Source organism: Salmo trutta, unplaced genomic scaffold (genome assembly GCF_901001165.1).
Source record: "Salmo trutta unplaced genomic scaffold, fSalTru1.1, whole genome shotgun sequence".
Lineage (NCBI taxonomy): Eukaryota > Metazoa > Chordata > Actinopteri > Salmoniformes > Salmonidae > Salmo > Salmo trutta.
The window spans coordinates 90740-114460 of NW_021823073.1; the positions used below are offsets into that span (position 1 = coordinate 90740).

The window sequence follows — 23721 nt, forward strand, 5'->3', positions numbered from 1 at the left end:
CACAGAACCATGAAGGTACAATTCTAAGCACTTTGTTTACAATCGATTTTCTATCATAGCTACACCGAAAGACATCGGAGAAAATGTTCAAAGGATGGGGAACGTGGCTGGGTATAGAGAACACCTCGACGACAGAGGAGAGCGAAGTGGCTGACGTTGCTGTGGAGGAGAAAATTGTTCAAGACCAAAATGAAGTAAACAAACAACACGAACCTCCAGCAACAGAAGAACTGGGGCAGGAGGACGGAGACACCGTCCAACTCATCTCTCAGCAAGCTAAAGGATTCGGTGGTAAGGAACATTATAGATGGTTTTCATTTATATTCATGTGGAAGTGGTTAACAGACTAATAATGATTATGTAGGCCTAAGAGACAACAATACATTGTCATTCAAGTTTTGGCAGGCAAACAATGCCATCTGAAGCTGAGAAAGTGATCCAGATTTTATATCCTTGTTACATATACAGGCTTAATATTCAACTTTGCCAGCAATGCCACCAAGAAGATCTCCAACTCTGTGGCAGAGACTGCACACACCATCAAGAAGAGCGTGGAAGAAGGGAACATAGATGGAATTTTTGACAAGGTGCATGGCATGCTCCACTTTCCTGAATTCTGTTTGACAAGGAGGATGTTTTAGTGTAGGTTGCTATACAACACCCTCTCTGGTGTTCGCTCAAAACCGCTGATTTCTGGAAGCTTTGAGGTTTCTGTCTTGTAACATCACATGCCTGTGTTTCTGTTTTCCAGACTATTTTGGGGGGACTTCAAAAAAGAACAGGACAAATTTGTCCAAGAAAAGAAAGCTAAGAAATCAGGTCAGTGTGGAGACATAACATCATACCCACTAGAGATTAGCTTACCTTCCACTCCTTGTACTCTGTGTCCTCAGATCAACATTTGTCACGTGCACAGCAAGGTTATTATTGTTTAGTGTTTTTATATTAGTTTCTATTTCTATTCATTTTCAGATTTTTATTTGACATTCGGTTTAGTTTAAGTTTTCAGATCCACTTGTTTCATTTTTATTAGGTTAATGTTTTATGTTTTCATATTATTTAGTTTTAGTGTTAGGGACAGACAGTAGCCTATGCATGGGAGGCTTGTAGCCTTTTTATGTGTTGTATAGTTGTTTTGATTTTGAGGATGTCACTTCCTGCCACTGGGAGGGCAGTAATAGGTTTAAAGGAGGACTCAGCGAGATGACGTAGATCAGTGGTTCCCAAACTTTGTATAGTCCCGTACCCCTTCAAACATTCAACCTCCAGCTGCGTACCCCCTCTAGCACCAGGGTCAGCACACTCTCAAATGTTGTTTTTTGCCATCATTGTAAGCCTGCCACACACACACTATACATTTATTAAACATAAGAATGGGTGTGAGTGAGTTTGTCACAATCCGACTCGTGGGAAGTGACAAAGAGCTCTTATAGGACCAGGGCACAAATAATAATATAATAATAATAATAATAATAATGTTGCTCTTTATCTAACCATCTCACATATAAAACCTTATTTGTTCATCGAAATTGTGAATAACTCACCACAGGTTAATGAGAAGGATGTGCTTGAAAGGATGCACATAACTCTGCAATGTTGGGTTGTATTGGAGAGAGCCTTAGTTTTTAACCATTTTCAACACAGTCTGTGCCAGTATTTAGTTTTCATGCTAGTGAAGGCCGAGAATCCACTCTCACATAGGTACGTGGTTGCAAAGGGCATAACAGCACAATTTGCCAAGGCAGGATACTCTGAGCGCAGCCCAAACCAGAAATCTGGCAGTGGCTTCTGATTAAATTACATTTTCACAGAACCGCTTGTTCCAATTTCGATGACGTTCTTGTTCAGATATCGGTAAGTGGACTGGAGGCAGGGCATGAAAGGGATAACGAATCCAGTTGTTTGTGTCGTCCGTTTCAGGAAAGTACCTGTGTAATTGCACACCCAACTCAGGTGCTTCGCTATATCACATTTTACATTGTCCCGTAAGCTTGAGTTCATTTGCACACAAAAAAATCATACAATGATGGAAAGACCTGTGTTTTGTCCTTGTTAATGCAGACAGAGAAGAGCTCCAACTTCTTAATCATAGCCTCAATTTTGTCCCGCACATTGAATATAGTTGCAGAGAGTCCCTGTAATCCTAGATTCAGGTGAGAAAAAACATCACCCAGATAGGCCAGTCGTGTGAGAAACTCGTCATCATGCAAGCGGTCAGACAAGTGAAAATTATGGTCAGTAAAGAAAACTTTAAGCTCGTCTCTCTATTAAAATGTGTCAATACTTTGCCCCTTGATAACTAGCGCACTTCTGTATGTTGTAAAAGTGTTACATGGTCGCTGCCCATATCATTGCATATTGCAGAAAATACAAGAGTTCAGGGGCCTGCTTTAACAAAGTTAACCATTTTCACTGTAGTGTCCAAAACATCTTTCACGCTGTCAGGCATTCCCTTGGCAGCAAGAGCCTCTCGGTGGACGTGCGTTACCACTCAACTATGTCTCCCTGACATGGCTTTTGCGCCATCAGTACAGATGACAACACATCTTGACCACCAAAGTCCATTTGATGTCACAAAGCTGTCCAGTACTTTAAAAAATATCCTCTCCTGTTGTCCTGGTTTCCAGTGGTTTGCAGAAGAGGATGTCTTCCTTAATTGACCCCCCATAAACGTAACGGACATATACCAGGAGCTGTGCCAGGCCCGTCACGTCTGTTGACTCATCCAGCTGTAACACATTGAATTCACTGGCTTGTATGCAAAGCAGTAATTGTTTCAAAACATCTCCTGCCATGGCACTGATGCGTGAAACAGTGTTGTTTGATGAAGACATTGTCTGTATAGTTTTTTGGGCCTTTTCACCCAGCATTGTCCCAGACATATCCACGGCAGCAGGAAGAATTAAGTCCTCCACAATAGTAAGGGGCTTGCCTGTCCTAGCCACTCGGTAGCTCACCATATAAGATGCTTCTAGCCCCTTCTTATTAATGGTATCTGTTGCTTTTATACATGTCTTACTACTCGAAAGTCGTCTTAATTCCCGCTCAAAAAAACTCCCGTGGCTTATTTTTCAAATTGGCTTGTTTTGTTTCTAAATGTCCTGCGCAAAGAGTGAAGGTTTCATCGAGTTGTGAGATAGTAACTTTTGCACATATAACACACTTTGGCTGAGGAAAGGCACTACTCCCAATATAAGTAAACCCCAAATCAATGTAGTTATTATCATATTGCGTCTCTTCGATGGTCCAACGTCCCTGTCTGTTCGGTGCTTTCCTGGATAAGGGCAGTAGCTCTTCAGCTGCATCAGATTCACAACTATCAGTGTCCATGCCAGCTGGTCTAACAACATGTAGAATTACTGATGCTAGCATTGGACGTGCTCGTGGAAGCAGAACAACTTGTGTAGTACTGATGGTAGTGTCTCTATGGACGCGGGCATTACCTTTTTTAACCATTTATCCATTTTCGAGCAAACGGAATGAGCAGCAGCTACATACGGAGGTTAGTGGAATTCCTGCGAGAGAGTAACGGTTAATGTGATAGGATGTTAATTATTTGACATTGTTGTTATTTCGCGGAACACTAGATGGTTTAATTTTATTTTGGGCAGTGAAACGAGGCTACTCGGGCGAGAAAAACTTAACCAATATGTTTAGCTCCGTTGGAAAAGATACATTCACTGTTCAAATATGTTCAATTCAACAAAACACTTAAAAAAAAATGTGAACCACGTTTTTATTTGGTGTACCCCGTTTGGGAATGCCTGACGTAGATCATATGTATCCAACTCATCACATGGAGGGCCGAGTGTCTGCGGGTTTTCGCTCTTGTACTTGATTGATGAATTATGGTCACTGATTTAGTAAGAAACTCCCCTCACCTGGTTGTCTAGGTCTTAATTGAAAGGAAAAACCAAAAGCCTGCAGACACTAGACCCTCCATGGAATGAGTTTGACACCCCTGACGTAGATGCACAAAGTAAACAGTAGTAGTGGGTCAATTTCCGCAACAACCAGGAGAGTTGAAGCGAGGTTAAAAGTCTGCTGTTTTGGTCCCGTAGCTACCGTGTTGTAGCGGTGTGAAGCGCAGATACTCTGGGTGACGGTGTGAGACCAGTCTTGCGTCGTGCTCATTTCAGTGGCCGCGTTAGAGCGGATCACTTTTGTTAGTCATTCTGGGGGGGAAATTATCCGACTAGCGCCGACATGCCTTGTTGTTGGAAAACCACATTAGTGTCTGACTTTTGGCTGTCGCAGATGCACCTACCCCGACTTCACTCCTCGACTTTCGTCTACAGTCATTTGCTTTAGCCTTACCACTCAGTATGGCTACAGCCATTTAAAGTATCATTTCACTATAGCTTTAGTTTTTCTAACGGGTTGGCTAATTCCTTTATTTCAGTTTACTAAATAGTTTTCATGATTCGTTTTGTTAAACTATAAGCACAGGACACAACAGGTGTAAACAGTCAAGTGAAATACTTACTTACAAGCTCTTTCTCAACAATGCCTATTCAATATCAAGGTAAATAGAAAAGTGACAAATCCAGAATAGGTTCTTAAAAAAAAAAAAGAGAACAGAACAGATGCTAAGTCAGGTCAGGTAACACAATAAATAAAACCCACAGGAGAATGTACTCTACAGGCCAGTACCAGCACCATATCAATGTGCAGGGATACTGGTGATACATGACAGAGTAGAACGTTAGTCTGGTTGCCAGTCTGTTTAGCTATCTTGAGATGATATACCAGTAAACATGATCATAGTTATCCATCCATCCATGGTGGAATTAAAGTGGTTTGTTCTTGTTCCCTTCCAGACACAGCTGTACCACCATGGGTTGGCTACAGTGAGGAGGAGACCATTCAGCAACAGATCCTGGCTTTGTCCGCTGTTAGTAGCATTTCTAACATTGTCTGTCCACATAGTGCACTTAGAGTTTGTGATTTGATTCCATCCAATTGGATCTCATCACTGTCAGAGTGCATTGTGTTGATTGTACCTTTTTCAATTTGATTTAAATTCAACAACTTTATTGATCTGTTATTCCAGGACAGGAGGAACTTCCTGAGAGATCCACCAGCTGGAGTTCAGTTCCAGTTCGACTCTGAGCAGATGTATCCTATCGCCATGGTGATGCTGCAGGAAGATGAGCTACTGAACAGGATGCGCTTCGACCTGGTCCCCAAACAGTCAGCAGACAGCCATTACAAATCTAATGCATTACAAATCCATTACTGCACTTCAACCCAGAGTTATTTACAGATAGAGATTGCAGGCATAAAGTTGGCCTGTTGGCTGATGTTGGTTGATGCCAGTCCTGTCCATTGAGAAGCCTCTTAGAACCAGCCAGATTGCTGCGTTCAAGTGAAAAAGAATGGTGAGCTATCGCTCAATCAGGCTTAAGTATATGTGTATGTTACTTACATATTCAATGCTCTGTATGTTTAGAGTGAAGGAGGATGTGTTCTGGAGGAACTACTTCTACCGTGTGTCTCTGATAAAGCAGTCGGCCCAGCTCACTGCCCTGGCAGCACAGCAGCAGGCTGTAGACAACAGAGAGGAGCAGAAGACCATCAGCCCGGAGGGTGTCAGCCTCACAGGTACTCTATTCTGTTCTATGGTTGGTCGGAATTCAGTTTGTGTGATCCTGACAAGTCCTTAACTAAAAACATTGCATTGGTGTTATGGGCAAAGCAGAGCAATTGGTGAACTACTGTCAAGCAACAGTTTATAGCCTAACTTCTGTTTCATGTTATTGTTATCATGCAGAAAATACCATCAGACCAAAAACACCTCCAGTATCCATTAGTGACATTCCCAAGAGTGGAGAGGTGAGTCAATGTTTTGTTTTTCTGAAGAAAAGTCAGTCCCTTGAATAATTCTGTACATGTCTATATATAGACCACTGAAATACTGTGTAAATATCAAGTCAAATGTATGAAATGGTCTGGATTCTCTTTTAATGTTGTTAAACAGCAGGAGGAAGAGGAGAATGAGATCTCCACCAGCCCTGGGGTCTCCGAGTTTGTGAGCGATGCCTTTGACTCCTGTAACATCGACCATGAAGACCTGAGGAAGGAGATGGAACAGCTGGTGCTGGACAAGAAGGAGGACGCTGCAACTCCAGAGGGTCAGTTCTAGAACTATTAGATCATATCTAGAGTAACAAACAACCAGCAAGAACTCCAGAGGGTCAGTTCTAGAACTATTAGATCATATCTAGAGTAACAAACAACCAGCAAGAACTCCAGAGGGTCAGTTCTAGAACTATTAGATCATATCTAGAGTAACAAACAACCAGCAAGAACTCCAGGGGGTCAGTTCTAGAACTATTAGATCATATCTAGAGTAACAAACAACCAGCAAGAACTCCAGAGTTCTATTGGTTGATTTCACTGGAACCTGGAAAGGGCTTGGATTTAATATAATGGCTCAGGTGGTAGAGCTGGATGTTGAATTAGAGGAGAGTGAATGACATGTTTAGCTCTTTTCTCTTCAGTCTGTAGCATTGTTCTCATAATGCTGTTATTTGTTCAGAGGAGACAGCGGACTGGGAGAAGGAACTCCAGGCAGAGTTACAGGAGTATGAGGTAGTGACGGAGGCAGACAACAGAGATGACAACTGGGATAAAGAGATCGAGAAGATGCTTCAGTCGGATGAGTAGAGTGATGACCGACCCATCTTGCTTCAGTCTAGTATCTCTGATATGAGAGAGCACCATGAAGGATCAGAAACCATGACAGTGTCTAGTCTAGTCTAGACCATAGAAATAGAATGGTATAGAAATGAAGGGAACCGCTGCATACAAACCATAAACTGTTTGTTTCAGCACACTAGAATGGGTACATCTATGGGGTATATTCTGATCTGGAGGTGGTCAGGTGTTGAAATACTGTATAATATAAATTTTCTGTCTGTACAGTTTAGTGGCTGGCTGACATTTTAGCTGTGAACGTTTATGGGCGAGGAGGCAACTGACATATTGCATATTGTTATTTTTTCTCTTTTCTGCTCTTTTCTTTTTCTGGAATTCCTTCACAGTTGGGATGTGTACATCTATCCAAATAATACTTGTTTCTGTGCTTCTCAAATCCTGTCTTCAGTTTTTCCCTAATAAATATACTTCTTTCCCATTGTCTAAATGTCTTTCCTTGATGAAAAATACAGACAGATTGTAATATCTAAAGGGCTGTATAGGGAAGGGTTTTGTTTTGGTCTTGTTTATGCAACATGACAATAGGGTCAAGCAGCCCCTCCCCGTCATTATATATTGCGTCACATCATAGCGACACACTCCGATGCCAGAGACAGGGTCGATTTAAACAGTAAAAACAAACAGGTACAGTGTGGTACTTTTACGCCCTTTTCTGTGTTTCACTGACCCTACAAAAGTGATGTCTGTATTTCTAAATGATTGTAACATGTTACAGTCAAACAAAAGAGAACGCCAAGTGTTAAAACATGTTTTATTTACTAAGGAAGTCCATAGCATAGTTTGCCAGTGACAGGTTGTTAGCATAGCATAAGTTAGCACAGTGTGGACTCACGCACCTGCCAAACCCAAACAGTTTGCTAATTATTGCTTGGTGGTATTTGCTTTCTATACTACGTTCAATAATCCATACATCAAATCAATACTTGATAGTAACACTTTAGTGCACCATTTTTGTTGAGTTGAATGTCAACGTTGGATTTGTACTCAGCTAACAAGCTAACCTACAGCTAGCTCGTGTCAAAGCTAGCTAGCGTACCAAAGGTTACTGTGACTAACGTTATAGCTATGCTAACTATATTATTTAGATATGTGGCTCGCTAGCTACATCCATTAGCTTTAGCGTAGCCGATACTTGGCGCAATGTTTTACTTTCAGTATAGCTATTATCTAGGTAGTTAAAGTCACTTTAAATTGTTTGGAGGTTATTAGCTAACACATTGGCTAGCTAGTGCCTGCTAATAATATATCAAAACTAGCCAACGTTAGGTAGCTAGTTTTATTGCCACTACTGTGTGGCAAGTTTACTTGTTTGGGTGTCTAAATTGATTGAACTAACGTACGAGTGTAACTGCAACAGCGGTGTTTAAGCTACATCCTTCACCTGTGGACAGTCGGATAATTATTTTATCTTCGGTGTCCGGGTTATCTAGGTAGTTAACTAAATCAAGGGAATTGAGGAGTTTCTGTGCTGATTTATATGGCGAGTCCTTCTGTTGGTGCTGTTAGGTCTAGCACGTGGTAATCCTCAACTATCTTCTGTTGGTGCTGTTAGGTCTAGCACGTGGTAATCCTCAACTATCTTCTGTTGGTGCTGTTAGGTCTAGCACGTGGTAATCCTCAACTATCTTCTGTTGGTGCTGTTAGGTCTAGCACGTGGTAATCCTCAACTATCTTCTGTTGGTGCTGTTAGGTCTAGCACGTGGTAATCCTCAACTATCTTCTTAAAGGATTCCATCCCTTCTTGATTGTTGAGGGAACTGTGGTCCAGTGTTTCATTAATATATTAATAACTATAGTTACCACTACTGCCAATGCTACCTAGTTATTAGAATGATCTGAACTTAGTGACCCTTGGTCAGATCAGAGTTAAAGGTGAGGACCTGTCTTGCCTTGCTAGAGTCCAGACCATAGATGTAAAACGGAGGACAGCATGTGGTTGCTAACTTGCTGTCTCATTACTGTCAATGTTTACAAGTGTTGTTGAGGCTATTGAAATACGTTACACACCACTGACAAGATCAGTGAATGATCAAGTATGAACCGCTTCTGTTAACGAATTGAATCAATGCTTACTCACATGGTCAGGTGTACTCAAATAGTCAGGTGGATACGACCACAGCTATTTCACCGAGTTAACTTTTCCTCTTTTCCAGTTTGGGACCAATATCATGGAGGCCACAGGGTTCTGTGGAATGGAGGTGGCGACTCGGGGGCTAGTGGGGGGATCTGGTAGCAGCTCCCCTCCAGAGCTGGACAGCCCAGGTAGCCAGGAGCACCTGGGGATGTTTGAGCTGGTCAGTAGCTGCTGCAGTGAGGAGGTGAGAGGGGAGACTCCAGGGAGAGAGGACTGCCCCCTGGACCCCAACAATGCTGAGCTGGACCCAGGCGGTGGTGGTGGCAAGATCAAGGACCAAAAGGGATTGGGTAGGTTAACACAAGACTGTCGTTGCCTGTCTAAAGCGTGTGAGGTAATATATGGAAACCACTGCATGCTGTCATGGTGATTTTAGCCAAGTTATTGAGAATGTCCCTTCCTCTTCAACCATGACAAGTGGCTGATCTCTTCACTTGTGTTGTTTTGTAACAGGAAAAGAGGTTCTCCTACTGATGCAAGCCCTGACCACACTAGCCTCCCCAGAGGAGAAGCTGGCCGCTTTGTGCAAGAAGTATGCGGATTCGGTAAGCGCTGGAAGCCTCCACATGTCTATGCTGCTTTAAGGGATTATTTTCATGTAAGACTTAACAGTATTTCATAAATTGCAGTGGGCCACTGCTAGTTGATCAGCTAACATGTTCATCCCTGTTTGTGTTTTGAGTTTGTATGCCCCGGGTTGTATTTATTAGGGCACACCGTAGCAAAACTATTTTGCAACGGAAAGCAAAACGAGAATTTCTAATTACACCAATTCAGTTTTCTTCCATTTCATGCGTAATGAACACTAACCAGGTCTCATTTGAATCCCTGTTCAAATGGTGTTTTGAGTACTACTATGCCTTTGTGTCCTGTGACAGCTTGATTGATTGATTGATTGATTGATTGACAGCTGGAGGAGAGCCGCAGTATGCAGAAGCAGGTGAAGGTGCTGCAGAAGAAGCAGTCCCAGATGGTCAAAGAGAAGATCCACCTGCAGAGTGAACACAGCAAGGCCATCCTGGCACGCAGCAAGCTGGAGAGCCTCTGTAGGGAACTGCAGAGACACAATAAGACCCTCAAGGTAGGTAGTGAGGAGAGTCTGTCACACAGCAAATCAGTTAGTGGCTACTGTAAGCCTGTGTACTCATTGAACTACATATAGAATCATAGGATCTCTATGCTTGTATCAAATCACATTTTATACATCACATGCGCTGAATACAACTGGTGTAGACTTTACAGTGAAATGCTTGCTTACGGACCTTTCCCAACGATGCAGAGTTGCAAAAATAAAATGGTAACTAACACGAGGATATAATAGAATCCACAAGAATGGAGCTACATACAGGGAGTACCAGTACCTTTCAGGGTTGGGTTCGATTTAGGTTTAAATTCAGTCAATTCCGGAAGTGTGAACTCTTCATAGAAAATATTTTTTATTCATGAATTAAATTTCAATAGAATTCATGAATTGAAAACAGAATTGACCTTGTCCCTGTTACCATTTTTTTGCGAATTGAACGTTTTGCGTATCTCATGTCAGGATGACAACACGCAACGGTCCAGAGAGTATGAGGAGCGTCGGAAGGAGGCCACCCTTCACTTCCAGATGACGCTGAACCAGATCGAGGTACAGATGGAGCAGCACAACACCCACAACTCCAAGCTGCGCCAGGAGAACATGGAGCTGGCCCAGAAACTCAAGAAGCTCATCAAACAGTACGAGCTCAGGGAGGAGGTAGGAGGACGAGATGGGTACCTCTTTCTACCCTCTGTCTTTGTCTTCACATGCACACACTCTGTCTATTCTTCCCATTCTCTGTCCCCCCCACCCTCTATCTCTCTCTCTCTCTACCCCCCCACCCTCTATCTCTCTCTCTCTACCCCCCCACCCTCTATCTCTCTCTCTACCCCCCCACCCTCTATCTCTCTCTCTACCCCTGAGGTCTCTTTAGTCAGGTGCCTATGGCAGACGCCAACCTACAACATGTAGGAGCAGTCTGATTGGTACTTTGATTAGACGATTACTGCATGTTTCAACACTTTTAGTGGGATTTAGTTTGGAATTGCCCCGATGGATCTTTTTACTAGGTGTATTTTTCAGCATGTTAAATGCATTTAAGAGCCTCTGGAAATCTGACTGTCGCATAGAAAAAGTTCCATCTAGCTTTATCTCTGGTCTGTCCTCTGCTCTGCCCTGTCTCTGTTCCCAGCACATTGACAAGGTGTTCTGCTCTGCCCTGTCTCTGTTCCCAGCACATTGACAAGGTGTTCTGTCCTGTCTCTGTTCCCAGCACATTGACATGGTGTTCTGCTCTGCCCTGTCTCTGTTCCCAGCACATTGACAAGGTGTTCTGCTCTGCCCTGTCTCTGTTCCCAGCACATTGACAAGGTGTTCTGTCCTGTCTCTGTTCCCAGCACATTGACAAGGTGTTCTGCTCTGTCCTGTCTCTGTTCCCAGCACATTGACAAGGTGTTCTGTCCTGTCTCTGTTCCCAGCACATTGACAAGGTGTTCTGTCCTGTCTCTGTTCCCAGCACATTGACAAGGTGTTCTGTCCTGTCTCTGTTCCCAGCACATTGACAAGGTGTTCTGCTCTGTCCTGTCTCTGTTCCCAGCACATTGACAAGGTGTTCTGTCTTGTCTCTGTTCCCAGCACATTGACAAGGTGTTCTGCTCTGTCCTGTCTCTGTTCCCAGCACATTGACAAGGTGTTCTGCTCTGTCCTGTCTCTGTTCCCAGCACATTGACAAGGTGTTCTGTCCTGTCTCTGTTCCCAGCACATTGGCAAGGTGTTCTGCTCTGTCCTGTCTCTGTTCCCAGCACATTGACAAGGTGTTCTGTCCTGTCTCTGTTCCCAGCACATTGACATGGTGTTCTGTCCTGTCTCTGTTCCCAGCACATTGACAAGGTGTTCTGCTCTGCCCTGTCTCTGTTCCCAGCACATTGACAAGGTGTTCTGTCCTGTCTCTGTTCCCAGCACATTGACAAGGTGTTCTGCTCTGCCCTGTCTCTGTTCCCAGCACATTGACAAGGTGTTCTGCCCTGTCTCTGTTCCCAGCACATTGACAAGGTGTTCTGCTCTGCCCTGTCTCTGTTCCCAGCACATTGACAAGGTGTTCTGCTCTGCCCTGTCTCTGTTCCCAGCACATTGACAAGGTGTTCTGCTCTGCCCTGTCTCTGTTCCCAGCACATTGACAAGGTGTTCTGCTCTGCCCTGTCTCTGTTCCCAGCACATTGACAAGGTGTTCTGCTCTGCCCTGTCTCTGTTCCCAGCACATTGACAAGGTGTTCTGCTCTGCCCTGTCTCTGTTCCCAGCACATTGACAAGGTGTTCTGCTCTGTCCTGTCTCTGTTCCCAGCACATTGACAAGGTGTTCTGCTCTGCCCTGTCTCTGTTCCCAGCACATTGACACGGTGTTCTGCTCTGCCCTGTCTCTGTTCCCAGCACATTGACAAGGTGTTCTGCCCTGTCTCTGTTCCCAGCACATTGACAAGGTGTTCTGCTCTGCCCTGTCTCTGTTCCCAGCACATTGACAAGGTGTTCTGCCCTGTCTCTGTTCCCAGCACATTGACAAGGTGTTCTGCTCTGCCCTGTCTCTGTTCCCAGCACATTGACAAGGTGTTCTGCTCTGCCCTGTCTCTGTTCCCAGCACATTGACAAGGTGTTCTGCTCTGCCCTGTCTCTGTTCCCAGCACATTGACAAGGTGTTCTGCTCTGCCCTGTCTCTGTTCCCAGCACATTGACAAGGTGTTCTGCTCTGTCCTGTCTCTGTTCCCAGCACATTGACAAGGTGTTCAAGCACAAGGAGAAGCAGCAGCAGTTGGTGGATGCCAAGCTCCAGAGGACAGCTGAGCTGATGAGAGAGTTGGAGGGGAAGCAGCAGAGAGAGAGAGACTTTGTGAGTCCCAAGGCCATGGGTTATTATTCTGTTGCTCTAGCTAGCTACAAATAACTGGAGGGCTGTGTTCCATAGGGCACACAACTGAAAACATTTTCCCATTGCAACTTAAAATGAGGTCCAGGTGCCTAATGAACACAACCCAGGACACTATTTGTTTCTCTCTGTAATAACTGGAAGTGAGTGACCGTTGTCTGTTTGCATTGACTCATTGATTGTATTGGTTGTTTGTTTGTCAGAAGTTGTGACCATTTCCGTCTCCTGTTCAGCTCCTGAAAGACGCCACAGAGTGGAGACATGAGTGTGAGCTGTTGAAGGAACAGGAGACTCAGCTCAAACAGCAGGTAACTAGCTGCCTTTTCCTTCCCTGTTCTGGCAGTCAGTTTATATGGAGGGTGACTGTATGTTAATGTGTTTATATGGAGGGTGACTGTATGTGAATGTGTTTATATGGAGGGTGACTGTATGTTAATGTGTTTATATGGAGGGTGACTGTATGTGAATGTGTTTATATGGAGGGTGACTGTATGTTAATGTGTTTATATGGAGGGTGACTGTATGTGAATGTGTTTATATGGAGGGTGAATGTGTTTATATGGAGGGTGACTGTATGTGAATGTGTTTATATGGAGGGTGAATGTGTTTATATGGAGGGTGACTGTATGTGAATGTGTTTATATGGAGGGTGACTGTATGTTAATGTGTTTATATGGAGGGTGACTGTATGTTAATGTGTTTATATGGAGGGTGACTGTATGTGAATGTGTTTATATGGAGGGTGACTGTATGTGAATGTGTTTATATGGAGGGTGAATGTGTTTATATGGAGGGTGAATGTGTTTATATGGAGGGTGACTGTATGTTAATGTGTTTATATGGAGGGTGACTGTATGTGAATGTGTTTATATGGAGGGTGACTGTATGTTAATGTGTTTATATGGAGGGTGACTGTATGTTAATGTGTTTATATGGAGGGTGACTGTATGTTAATGTGTTTATATGGAGGGTGACTGTATGTGAATGTGTTTATATGGAGGGTGACTGTATGTGAATGTGTTTATATGGAGGGTGAATGTGTTTATATGAAGGGTGACTGTATGTGAATGTGTTTATATGGAGGGTGACTGTATGTGAATGTGTTTATATGGAGGGTGACTGTATGTGAATGTGTTTATATGGAGGGTGACTGTATGTTAATGTGTTTATATGGAGGGTGACTGTATGTGAATGTGTTTATATGGAGGGTGACTGTATGTGAATGTGTTTATATGGAGGGTGACTGTATGTGAATGTGTTTATATGGAGGGTGAATGTGTTTATATGGAGGGTGAATGTGTTTATATGGAGGGTGACTGTATGTTAATGTGTTTATATGGAGGGTGACTGTATGTGAATGTGTTTATATGGAGGGTGACTGTATGTTAATGTGTTTATATGGAGGGTGACTGTATGTTAATGTGTTTATATGGAGGGTGACTGTATGTTAATGTGTTTATATGGAGGGTGACTGTATGTGAATGTGTTTATATGGAGGGTGACTGTATGTGAATGTGTTTATATGGAGGGTGAATGTGTTTATATGAAGGGTGACTGTATGTGAATGTGTTTATATGGAGGGTGACTGTATGTGAATGTGTTTATATGGAGGGTGACTGTATGTGAATGTGTTTATATGGAGGGTGACTGTATGTTAATGTGTTTATATGGAGGGTGACTGTATGTGAATGTGTTATATGGAGGGTTGACTGTATGTGAATGTGTTTATATGGAGGGTGACTGTATGTGAATGTGTTTATATGGAGGGTGACTGTATGTGAATGTGTTTATATGGAGGGTGACTGTATGTGAATGTGTTTATATGGAGGGTGACTGTATGTGAATGTGTTTATATGGAGGGTGACTGTATGTGAATGTGTTTATATGGAGGGTGACTGTATGTGAATGTGTTTATATGGAGGGTGACTGTATGTGAATGTGTTTATATGGAGGGTGACTGTATGTGAATGTGTTTATATGGAGGGGTGACTGTATGTGAATGTGTTTATATGTAGGGTGACTGTATGTGAATGTAATGGGTTTATAGTGGAGGTGTGACTAGTATGTGAATGTGTTTATATGGAGGGTGACTGTATGTGAATGTGTTTATATGGAGGGTGACTGTATGTGAATGTGTTTATATGGAGGGTGACTGTATGTGAATGTGTTTATATGGAGGGTGAATGTGTTTATATGGAGGGTGAATGTGTTTATATGGAGGGTGAATGTGTTTATATGGAGGGTGAATGTGTTTATATGGAGGGTGAATGTGTTTATATGGAGGGTGACTGTATGTGAATGTGTTTATATGGAGGGTGACTGTATGTGAATGTGTTTATATGGAGGGTGAATGTGTTTATATGGAGGGTGACTGTATGTGAATGTGTGTTTATATGGAGGGTGAATGTGTGTTTATATGGAGGGGTGAATGTGTGTTTATATGGAGGGGTGACTGTATATGAATGTGTGTTTATATGGAGGGTGACTGTATGTGAATGTGTGTTTATATGGAGGGTGACTGTATGTGAATGTGTGTTTATATGGAGGGTGACTGTATGTTAATGTGTGTTTATATGGAGGGTTAATGTGTGTTTATATGGAGGGTGACTGTATGTGAATGTGTGTTTATATGGAGGGTGACTGTATGTGAATGTGTGTTTATATGGAGGGTGACTGTATGTTAATGTGTGTTTATATGGAGGGTTAATGTGTGTTTATATGGAGGGTGACTGTATGTTAATGTGTGTTTATATGGAGGGTGACTGTATGTTAATGTGTGTTTATATGGAGGGTGACTGTATGTTAATGTGTGTTTATATGGAGGGTGACTGTATGTGAATGTGTGTTTATATGGAGGGTGACTGTATGTGAATGTGTGTTTATATGGAGGGTGACTGTATGTGAATGTGTGTTTATATGGAGGGTGACTGTATGTGAATGTGTGTTTATATGGAGGGTGACTGTATGTGAATGTGTGTTTATATGGAGGGTGACTGTATGTTAATGTGTGTTTATATGGAGGGTGACTGTATGTTAATGTGTGTTTATATGGAGGGTTAATGTGTGTTTATATGGAGGGTGACTGTATGTTAATGTGTGTTTATATGGAGGGTGACTGTATGTTAATGTGTGTTTATATGGAGGGTGACTGTATGTGAATGTGTTTATATGGAGGGTGAATGTGTTTATATGGAGGGTGAATGTGTTTATATGGAGGGTGAATGTGTTTATATGGAGGGTGACTATGTGAATGTGTGTTTATATGGAGGGTGAATGTGTGTTTATATGGAGGGTGACTATGTGAATGTGTTTATATGGAGGGTGACTATGTGAATGTGTTTATATGGAGGGTGACTATGTGAATGTGTTTATATGGAGGGTGACTGTATGGTGAATGTGTATATACAGTTGAAGTTGGAAGATTACATACACCTTAGCCAAATACATTTAAACTCAGTTTTTCACAATTCCTGACAATTAATCCTAGTAAAAATTCCCTGTCTTAGGTCAGTTAGGATCACCACTTTATTTTAAGAATGTGAAATGTCAGAGAGTAGAGAAGGATTTATTTAAGCTTTTATTTCTTTCATCACATTCCCAGTGGGTCAGAAGTTTACATACACTCAATTAGTATTTGGTAGCATTGCTTTTAAATTGTTTAACTTAGGTCAAACGTCCCACAATAAGTTGGGTGAATTTTGGCCCATTCCTCCTGACAGAGCTGTTGTAACTGAGTCAGGTTTGTAGGCCTCCTTGCTCGCACACGCTTTTTCAGTTCTGCCCACAAATTGTCTATGGGATTGAGGTCAGGGCTTTGTGATGGCCACTCTAATACCTTGACTTTGTTGTCCTTAAGCCATTTTGCCACAACTTTGGGAGTATGCTTGGGTCATTGTCTATTTGGTAAACCCATTTGCGACCAAGCTTTAACTTCCTGACTGATGTCTTGAGACGTTGCTTCAATATATATACACACAGTTTTCCCTCCATGATTCCATCTATTTTGTGAAGTGCACCAGTCCCACCTGCAGCAAAGCACCCCCACAACATGATGCTGCCACCCCCGTGCTTCATGGTTGGGATGGTGTTCTTCGGCTTGCAAGCTTCCCCCCTTTTCCTCCAAACGGTTCTATTTTTGTTTCATCAGACCAGGGGACATTTCTCCAAAAAGTACTATCTTTGTCCCTATGTGCAGTTGCAAACCGTAGTCTGGCTTTTTTATGGCGGTTTTGGAGCAGTGGCTTCTTCCTTGCTGAGCGGCCTTTCAGGTTATGTCAATCGATATAGGACTCGTTTTACTGTGGATATAGATACTTTTGTACCTGTGAAGATGCTGGAGAAAACAATGTCCTTTGCTGTTGTTCTGGGATTGATTTGCACTTTTCGCAACAAAGTGCATTCATCTCTAGGAGACAGAACGCGTCTCCTTCCTGAGCGGTATGATGGCTGCGTGGTCCCATGGTGTTTAATCTTGCGTACTATTTTTTTGTACAGCTGAACGTGGTACCTTCAGGCGTTTGGAAATTGCTCCCAAGGATGAACCAGACTTTTGGAGGCCTACAAAAAAAAATTCTGAGGTCTTGGCTGATTTCTTTTGATTTTTCCCATGATGTCATGCAAAGAGGCACTGAGTTTGAAGGTAGGCCTTGAAATACATCCACAGGTACACCTCCAATTGACTCAAATGATGTCAATTAGCCTATCAGAAGCTTCAAAAGCCATGACATCATTTTCTGGAGTTTTCCAAGATGTTTAAAGGCACAGTCAACTTAGTGTATGTAAACTTCTGACCCACTGGAATTGTGATACAGTGAATTATAAGTGAAATAATCTGTCTGTCAACAACTGTTGGAAAATTACTTGTGTCATGCACAAAGTAGATGTCCTAACCGACTTGCCAAAACTATAGTTTGTTAACAAGAAATTTGGGGAGTGGTTGAAAAACGAGTTTTAATGACTCCAACCTAAGTGTATGTAAACTTCTGACTTCAACTGTATATGGATGGTGACTGTATGTGAATGTGTGTGGAGGGTGACTACGTTAATGTGTGTATATGTGAAGGATGAGTGTATATAAACACACAAACATACATTCACCCTCTATATGGAGGGTGAATGTGTGTTTATGTGGAGGGTGACTATGTATGTTAATGTGTATATATATGTTGCGGGTGACTAAGTTAATGTGTGTGTGTGTGTGTGTGTGTATATATATGGAGGGTTAATGTGTATATATGGAGGGTGACTGTATGTTAATGTGTATATATGGAGGGTGACTGTATGTTAATGTGGATATATGGAGGGTGACTGTATGTTAATGTGTGTTTATATATGGAGGGTGACTGTATGTTAATGTGTGTTTATATATGGAGGGTGACTATGTTAATGTGTATATATGGAGGGTGACTGTATGTTAATGTGTGTTTATATATGGAGGGTGACTGTATGTTAATGTGTTTGTGATTTTTAGCTATCTTTGTACATGGACAAGTTTGAGGAGTTTCAGACCACTCTGGCGAAAAGCAACGAGGTGTTCACTACCTTCAGACAGGAGATGGAGAAGGTTTGGAACTGAACATTTAACATGAAACACCCGTGTTTCTTTGGTATATAGCTGGAAGGGTTTAGGTCTGTAGACCTCTCTCTCTCTCTCTCTCTCTCTCTCTCTCTAGCTGGAAGGGTTTAGGTCTGTAGATCTCTCTCTCTCTCTCTCTCTAGCTGGAAGGGTTTAGGTCTGTAGACCTCTCTCTCTCTCTCTCTAGCTGGAAGGGTTTAGGTCTGTAGACCTCTCTCTCTCTAGCTGGAAGGGTTTAGGTCTGTAGACCTCTCTCTCTCTCTAGCTGGAAGGGTTTAGGTCTGTAGACCTCTCTCTCTCTCTCTAGCTGGAAGGGTTTAGGTCTGTAGACCTCTCTCTCTCTAGCTGGAAGGGTTTAGGTCTGTAGACCTCTCTCTCTCTCTAGCTGGAAGGGTTTAGGTCTGTAGACCTCTCTCTCTCTCTAGCTGGAAGGGTTTAGGTCTGTAGACCTCTCTCTCTCTCTCTAGCTGGAAGGGTTTAGGTCTGTAGACCTCTCTCTCTCTCTAGCTGGAAGGGTTTAGGTCTGTAGACCTCTCTCTCTCTCTAGCTGGAAGGGTTTAGGTCTGTAGACCTCTCTCTCTCTCTAGCTGGAAGGGTTTAGGTCTGTAGACCTCTCTCTCTCTCTAGCTGGAAGGGTTTAGGTCTGTAGACCTCTCTCTCTCTAGCTGGAAGGGTTTAGGTCTGTAGACCTCTCTCTCTCTAGCTGGAAGGGTTTAGGTCTGTAGACCTCTCTCTCTCTAGCTGGAAGGGTTTAGGTCTGTAGACCTCTCTCTCTCTCTCTCTCTCTCTAGCTGGAAGGGTTTAGGTCTGTAGACCTCTCTCTCTCTCTCTCTCTCTAGCTGGAAGGGTTTAGGTCTGTAGACCTCTCTCTCTCTCTCTCTCTAGCTGGAAGGGTTTAGGTCTGTAGACCTCTCTCTAGCTGGAAGGGTTTAGGTCTGTAGACCTCCCTCTAGCTGGAAGGGTTTAGGTCTGTAGACCTCCCTCTAGCTGGAAGGGTTTAGGTCTGTAGACCTCTCTCTCTCTCTCTCTCTCTCTCTAGCTGGAAGGGTTTAGGTCTGTAGACCTCTCTCTCTCTCTCTCTAGCTGGAAGGGTTTAGGTCTGTAGACCTCTCTCTCTCTCTCTCTCTCTCTCTAGCTGGAAGGGTTTAGGTCTGTAGACCTCTCTCTCTCTCTCTCTCTCTCTAGCTGGAAGGGTTTAGGTCTGTAGACCTCTCTCTCTCTCTCTCTCTCTCTAGCTGGAAGGGTTTAGGTCTGTAGACCTCTCTCTCTCTCTCTCTCTCTAGCTGGAAGGGTTTAGGTCTGTAGATCTCTCTCTCTCTCTCTCTAGCTGGAAGGGTTTAGGTCTGTAGACCTCTCTCTCTCTCTCTAGCTGGAAGGGTTTAGGTCTGTAGACCTCCCTCTAGCTGGAAGGGTTTAGGTCTGTAGACCTCCCTCTAGCTGGAAGGGTTTAGGTCTGTAGACCTCCCTCTAGCTGGAAGGGTTTAGGTCTGTAGACCTCTCTCTAGCTGGAAGGGTTTAGGTCTGTAGACCTCTCTAGCTGGAAGGGTTTAGGTCTGTAGACCTATAGCTCTGATCTTCTGTTCTCCAGATGACCAAGAAGATCAAGAAGCTGGAGAAGGAGACGTCTCTGTGGAGAACGAAGTGGGAGACCAACAACCAGGCTCTGCTACAGATGGCTGAGGAGGTGAGATGAGAAACTCTTCCAAAGGGCCATCTTACGTTATCATTTACTAATAGTAGCAGAAATGTAAGAATATTTTGTACTGTAAAATTTCACAAAGTATCTCAATGAATGATGTCACTTAATTGTAGAATATCTGATGTTGAATGTCGTTTGCTGTTTGTCCTCTCCAGAAGACACTGCGGGACAAACATTACAAGGGCCTGCATGGGAAGCTGGAGTGCTTGGAGAAGCTGTGCCGGGCTTTGCAGAAGGAGAGGGACGACCTCACCACCAAACTGGGAGACCTACAGTCAACTCCCGAGGAGGAAGAGGGGACGGGACCTCCAGACCCCCAGCCCAGCCAGGAGTCTACCCAGGATGAGATGGCTCCGCCTGGGAGGGGGGAAGAGACGCAGCCCCCTACTACCCCTGAACTGGAGATAGAGTCCTCCACCACAGAGCAACTTGACAACTGAGCCACTAACCCCCTCTGCCTTTTTGGGGGTATATTTGAATACAGTATATCTTTTTTTGTGTTAAAGTTATAATTAAGATTAAAATGACTGCATTATTAACAATGAATATAATACTTTTTGCCCTGACTGTACATTGTAAAAATGGGCTTTGTGTTGAGCACTAGGCTCCCCCCTTTTCTACCACATTTGTATTTTCTTAGATGATTGTCTTCATGCTGTTGGTCAGTCACAGGGCTGTTGGTCAGCAGCTTTCCCGTGGTCAGTCACAGGGCTGTTGGTCAGCAGCTTTCCCGTGGTCAGTCACAGGGCTGTTGGTCAGTCACAGGGCTGTTGGTCAGCAGCTTTCCCGTGGTCAGTCACAGGGCTGTTGGTCAGCAGCTTTCCCGTGGTCAGTCACAGGGCTGTTGGTCAGTCACAGGGCTGTTGGTCAGCAGCTTTCCCGTGGTCAGTCACAGGGCTGTTGGTCAGTCACAGGGCTGTTGGTCAGCAGCTTTCCCGTGGTCAGTCACAGGGCTGTTGGTCAGCAGCTTTCCCGTGGTCAGTCACAGGGCTGTTGGTCAGTCACAGGGCTGTTGGTCAGCAGCTTTCCTGTGGTCAGTCACAGGGCTGTTGGTCAGTCACAGGGCTGTTGGTCAGCAGCTTTCCCGTGGTCAGTCACGGCTGTTGGTCAGTCACAGGGCTGTTGGTCAGCAGCTTTCCTGTGGTCAGTCACAGGGCTGTTGGTCAGTCACAGGGCTGTTGGTCAGCAGCTTTCCCGTGGTCAGTCACAGGGCTGTTGGTCAGTCACAGGGCTGTTGGTCAGTCACAGGGCTGTTGGTCAGCAGCTTTCCCGTGGTCAGTCACAGGGCTGTTGGTCAGCAGCTTTCCAGTTGGACTAAAATTATACTTTTTCTGTCTCCCGTCTCCCAATTTCCTCTACAGTCTGGCACCGTCTCTTTGCTGTTTTCTTCCATTGAAAAATCTATATTTTGGAGCTGTGGAATTGTAGTCAGATTAAATCTCTTTTGGAACTCTTAACAGTGTTCAGATGAAATCTCTTTTGAACTGATATTGTAGTGGGATTTAAATTGTATCATATGCATATTGCTATATTGAAGTAGCCTTGTTGCATCGTTGTGACTAACTGAATCTTGTCTCTGTCTAGGAACAGAACTAGCAGAGCATTGTATAGTAGAAGAGTTGCAGACATACAATGTTTATCTCAGAGCAGGGTCCATAGATTTACTAGAATGGGAATTCCCATTCAAGTCAATGTAACATGATTGGTTGACTTGTATTTCTATGGCTGGGCCATTTCAGTGGTTGGGTTGTCATGATGGAATCTCCTGGCTTTCTAATACCTCAGCACTGGTGTTTAGTTTCAGTCAAGTCTCCTTTTTGAAGCACCTGGGAATTGAAAAGGAACATCCCTGTCCTTTTAACATAAGCGACTAAGTCTAAAGGGTTAAATCCGTTCAGCTTTGACCAAGATGCTATCCAGTCAACAGACGGCACGTTCAGTCATTGTAGGTTCCCAGTTTCTGCAGGAGGACCCCTGGTTCTGATGCTGCTGTACCTACAGGCTTGTAATTCCAGTAGCCTGGCCCTAGATCTGTGTGCTGTCTGGTCCAACTTGACCATAAGAGTTGGCAAACAGCACAATAGACCTGGGACCAGGCTATCAGTCCAATACTCCAAGGGCCAAATGGTTCTCCAGCTCACCTTAAAACTGATACCTCCACATGATGGAGAGAGAGGTCATTCGGTTCAATTTACCCAATGGCTAAGGGCTCACAATGTCATTTTACTTCTGTGTGATCATTTGGTTGGAGAAGTCAGTGAGGCACTTTACTGCAGACACTGTGGGCCTTCAGGAACTGTGTCTGCTTGGTAACTTAGGGTTGTGTTCCAGACCAGTGAACATACATTTATATGGGACATAATGTTCCTTGGGCTCCAAATAGGCTTCTTTCTATTCCTTATGCTGGTGTTTTGTTGACAGACATTGGTTTTATTTCTGGAAGCAAAAAAAATACATGGATTTATAAGGTGCCTTGTCATCTTAAATACTTTATACTGGAAAAACGTGATTTGCTAAATTTTTTTACAAATGGAACGTATGTAATTCAAACATTACAACACGATGCGAACGTTCAATAAGAACTTATTTGGCATCGGAGATACTTGCCGACAATGTGAAAATGTGTGGAGTACTATGAATGTAGATAATGTACCTGAATGTCACCCATGTTGCCAATCTCTTGTAATGAGAATGGTGGTGGTTTTGGGCACCAGGTCAGGGTTGTGTTCATTAGGCATCAAACAAGAAAACAAATTTAAACTGGGTTCAATAACTTAAACCTGCTCCAATAAGAAACTGTTTCCAGCTGCAAAATATTTAATCTGTGATCAGATGCATGCCCTAAAACACTACCCAGGTTCCCCTACTGGCCCGATCACCTATCTAGAAACCTCACATATCACCAGCTCACACTTGTTTTCTTGTGAACTTGGTATGTCATAAGGATTTAATTCAGAGCATAGCCCCTGAAGTTGTAAATGTGAATGTTAAGATGGGGCCAAGCCACAGTTTGGGGGTGGGTTCTGTATCTTAACCCCCTCAAGTCTAAATCAAGTTCAATACTTTACTGTGTAATCTGTGACGCTATAGGATTGATGTGGTCCAGGCCAGTTGGATGTAGCCTGAGTCCATCTGCTTGGGCTATTATGCCAACTCATTGTCATGCTAATGTTTGGCTTGACTGACAGCAATGAAGTAGGCAAAAAGCACAGACTGGCACTCAGGCTATTGTGGATGCCCGTCAGTTAAACTCAGGTTATGTAAAGACATCTACCTCTGCAGGTGAGAACTGTGAAAGCAGAGCTAGTTAATGTTCAGAAAGCTTTGAGCCCACATTCCCCTTTACAAGATTGTGAAATGTTCTTATAGTCCCGTCTCTCTCTTTTCAATAAACTATTTTGTAGAATTTCTAACTTGGTTGTCATTTTACATTTCCTAGTTTGCTATGTTTAAATTGTTCTGTATTGTGAAGTGTTTAAATTAATTTCTAGGCAGTATACACACACAACCTTGCGTGGCTTCCCAGACTCCTCCTTGCTCTGGCCAAACACATTAGTTTTTCTCCACAATGAGTGGCTGAGTAATGCAGACACATTCTAACCGTTCTCATTGGTCCAGCCCATTGGTTCCTGGAACCAGAGCCAGAATACAGTAA

At 43.4% G+C, this 23721-nt stretch overlaps 2 protein-coding genes across 2 annotated transcripts; both read left to right on the forward strand.

The window, feature by feature from the left end:
• Positions 1 to 45: 45 nt before the first annotated feature.
• LOC115188757 (synapse-associated protein 1-like) lies at positions 46 to 7142 on the forward strand. The gene is made up of 9 exons (XM_029747576.1): positions 46 to 291; positions 469 to 589; positions 752 to 819; positions 4821 to 4894; positions 5054 to 5193; positions 5453 to 5604; positions 5774 to 5835; positions 5981 to 6134; positions 6542 to 7142. The coding sequence occupies exons 1-9, from the start codon at positions 84 to 86 to the stop codon at positions 6667 to 6669; spliced, it is 1107 nt and encodes a 368-aa protein (XP_029603436.1). The 5' UTR covers positions 46 to 83; the 3' UTR covers positions 6670 to 7142.
• Positions 7143 to 7266: 124 nt separating this feature from the next.
• Positions 7267 to 23479, forward strand: txlng (taxilin gamma). Its single transcript, XM_029747573.1, has 10 exons — positions 7267 to 7344; positions 8874 to 9144; positions 9308 to 9399; positions 9765 to 9935; positions 10398 to 10592; positions 12637 to 12756; positions 13026 to 13100; positions 18263 to 18355; positions 19956 to 20051; positions 20222 to 23479. The coding sequence occupies exons 2-10, from the start codon at positions 8889 to 8891 to the stop codon at positions 20504 to 20506; spliced, it is 1383 nt and encodes a 460-aa protein (XP_029603433.1). The 5' UTR covers positions 7267 to 7344; positions 8874 to 8888; the 3' UTR covers positions 20507 to 23479.
• The last annotated feature ends 242 nt before the right edge of the window (positions 23480 to 23721 follow it).

What these genes read in the sequence shown, in the direction of transcription:
- txlng (XM_029747573.1), top strand. Translation starts at nt 8,889, where the DNA reads ATGGAGGCCACAGGGTTCTGTGGAATGGAGGTGGCGACTCGGGGGCTA. An exon ending in AGTACGAGCTCAGGGAGGAG is followed by an intron (nt 10,593 to 12,636) that starts GTAGGAGGACGA and finishes CTCTGTTCCCAG; the next exon opens with CACATTGACAAGGTGTTCAA. An exon ending in AGACTCAGCTCAAACAGCAG is followed by an intron (nt 13,101 to 18,262) that starts GTAACTAGCTGC and finishes TGTGATTTTTAG; the next exon opens with CTATCTTTGTACATGGACAA.
- LOC115188757 (XM_029747576.1), top strand. Translation starts at nt 84, where the DNA reads ATGTTCAAAGGATGGGGAACGTGGCTGGGTATAGAGAACACCTCGACG. An exon ending in AGATCCTGGCTTTGTCCGCT is followed by an intron (nt 4,895 to 5,053) that starts GTTAGTAGCATT and finishes CTGTTATTCCAG; the next exon opens with GACAGGAGGAACTTCCTGAG. An exon ending in GGACGCTGCAACTCCAGAGG is followed by an intron (nt 6,135 to 6,541) that starts GTCAGTTCTAGA and finishes TTATTTGTTCAG; the next exon opens with AGGAGACAGCGGACTGGGAG.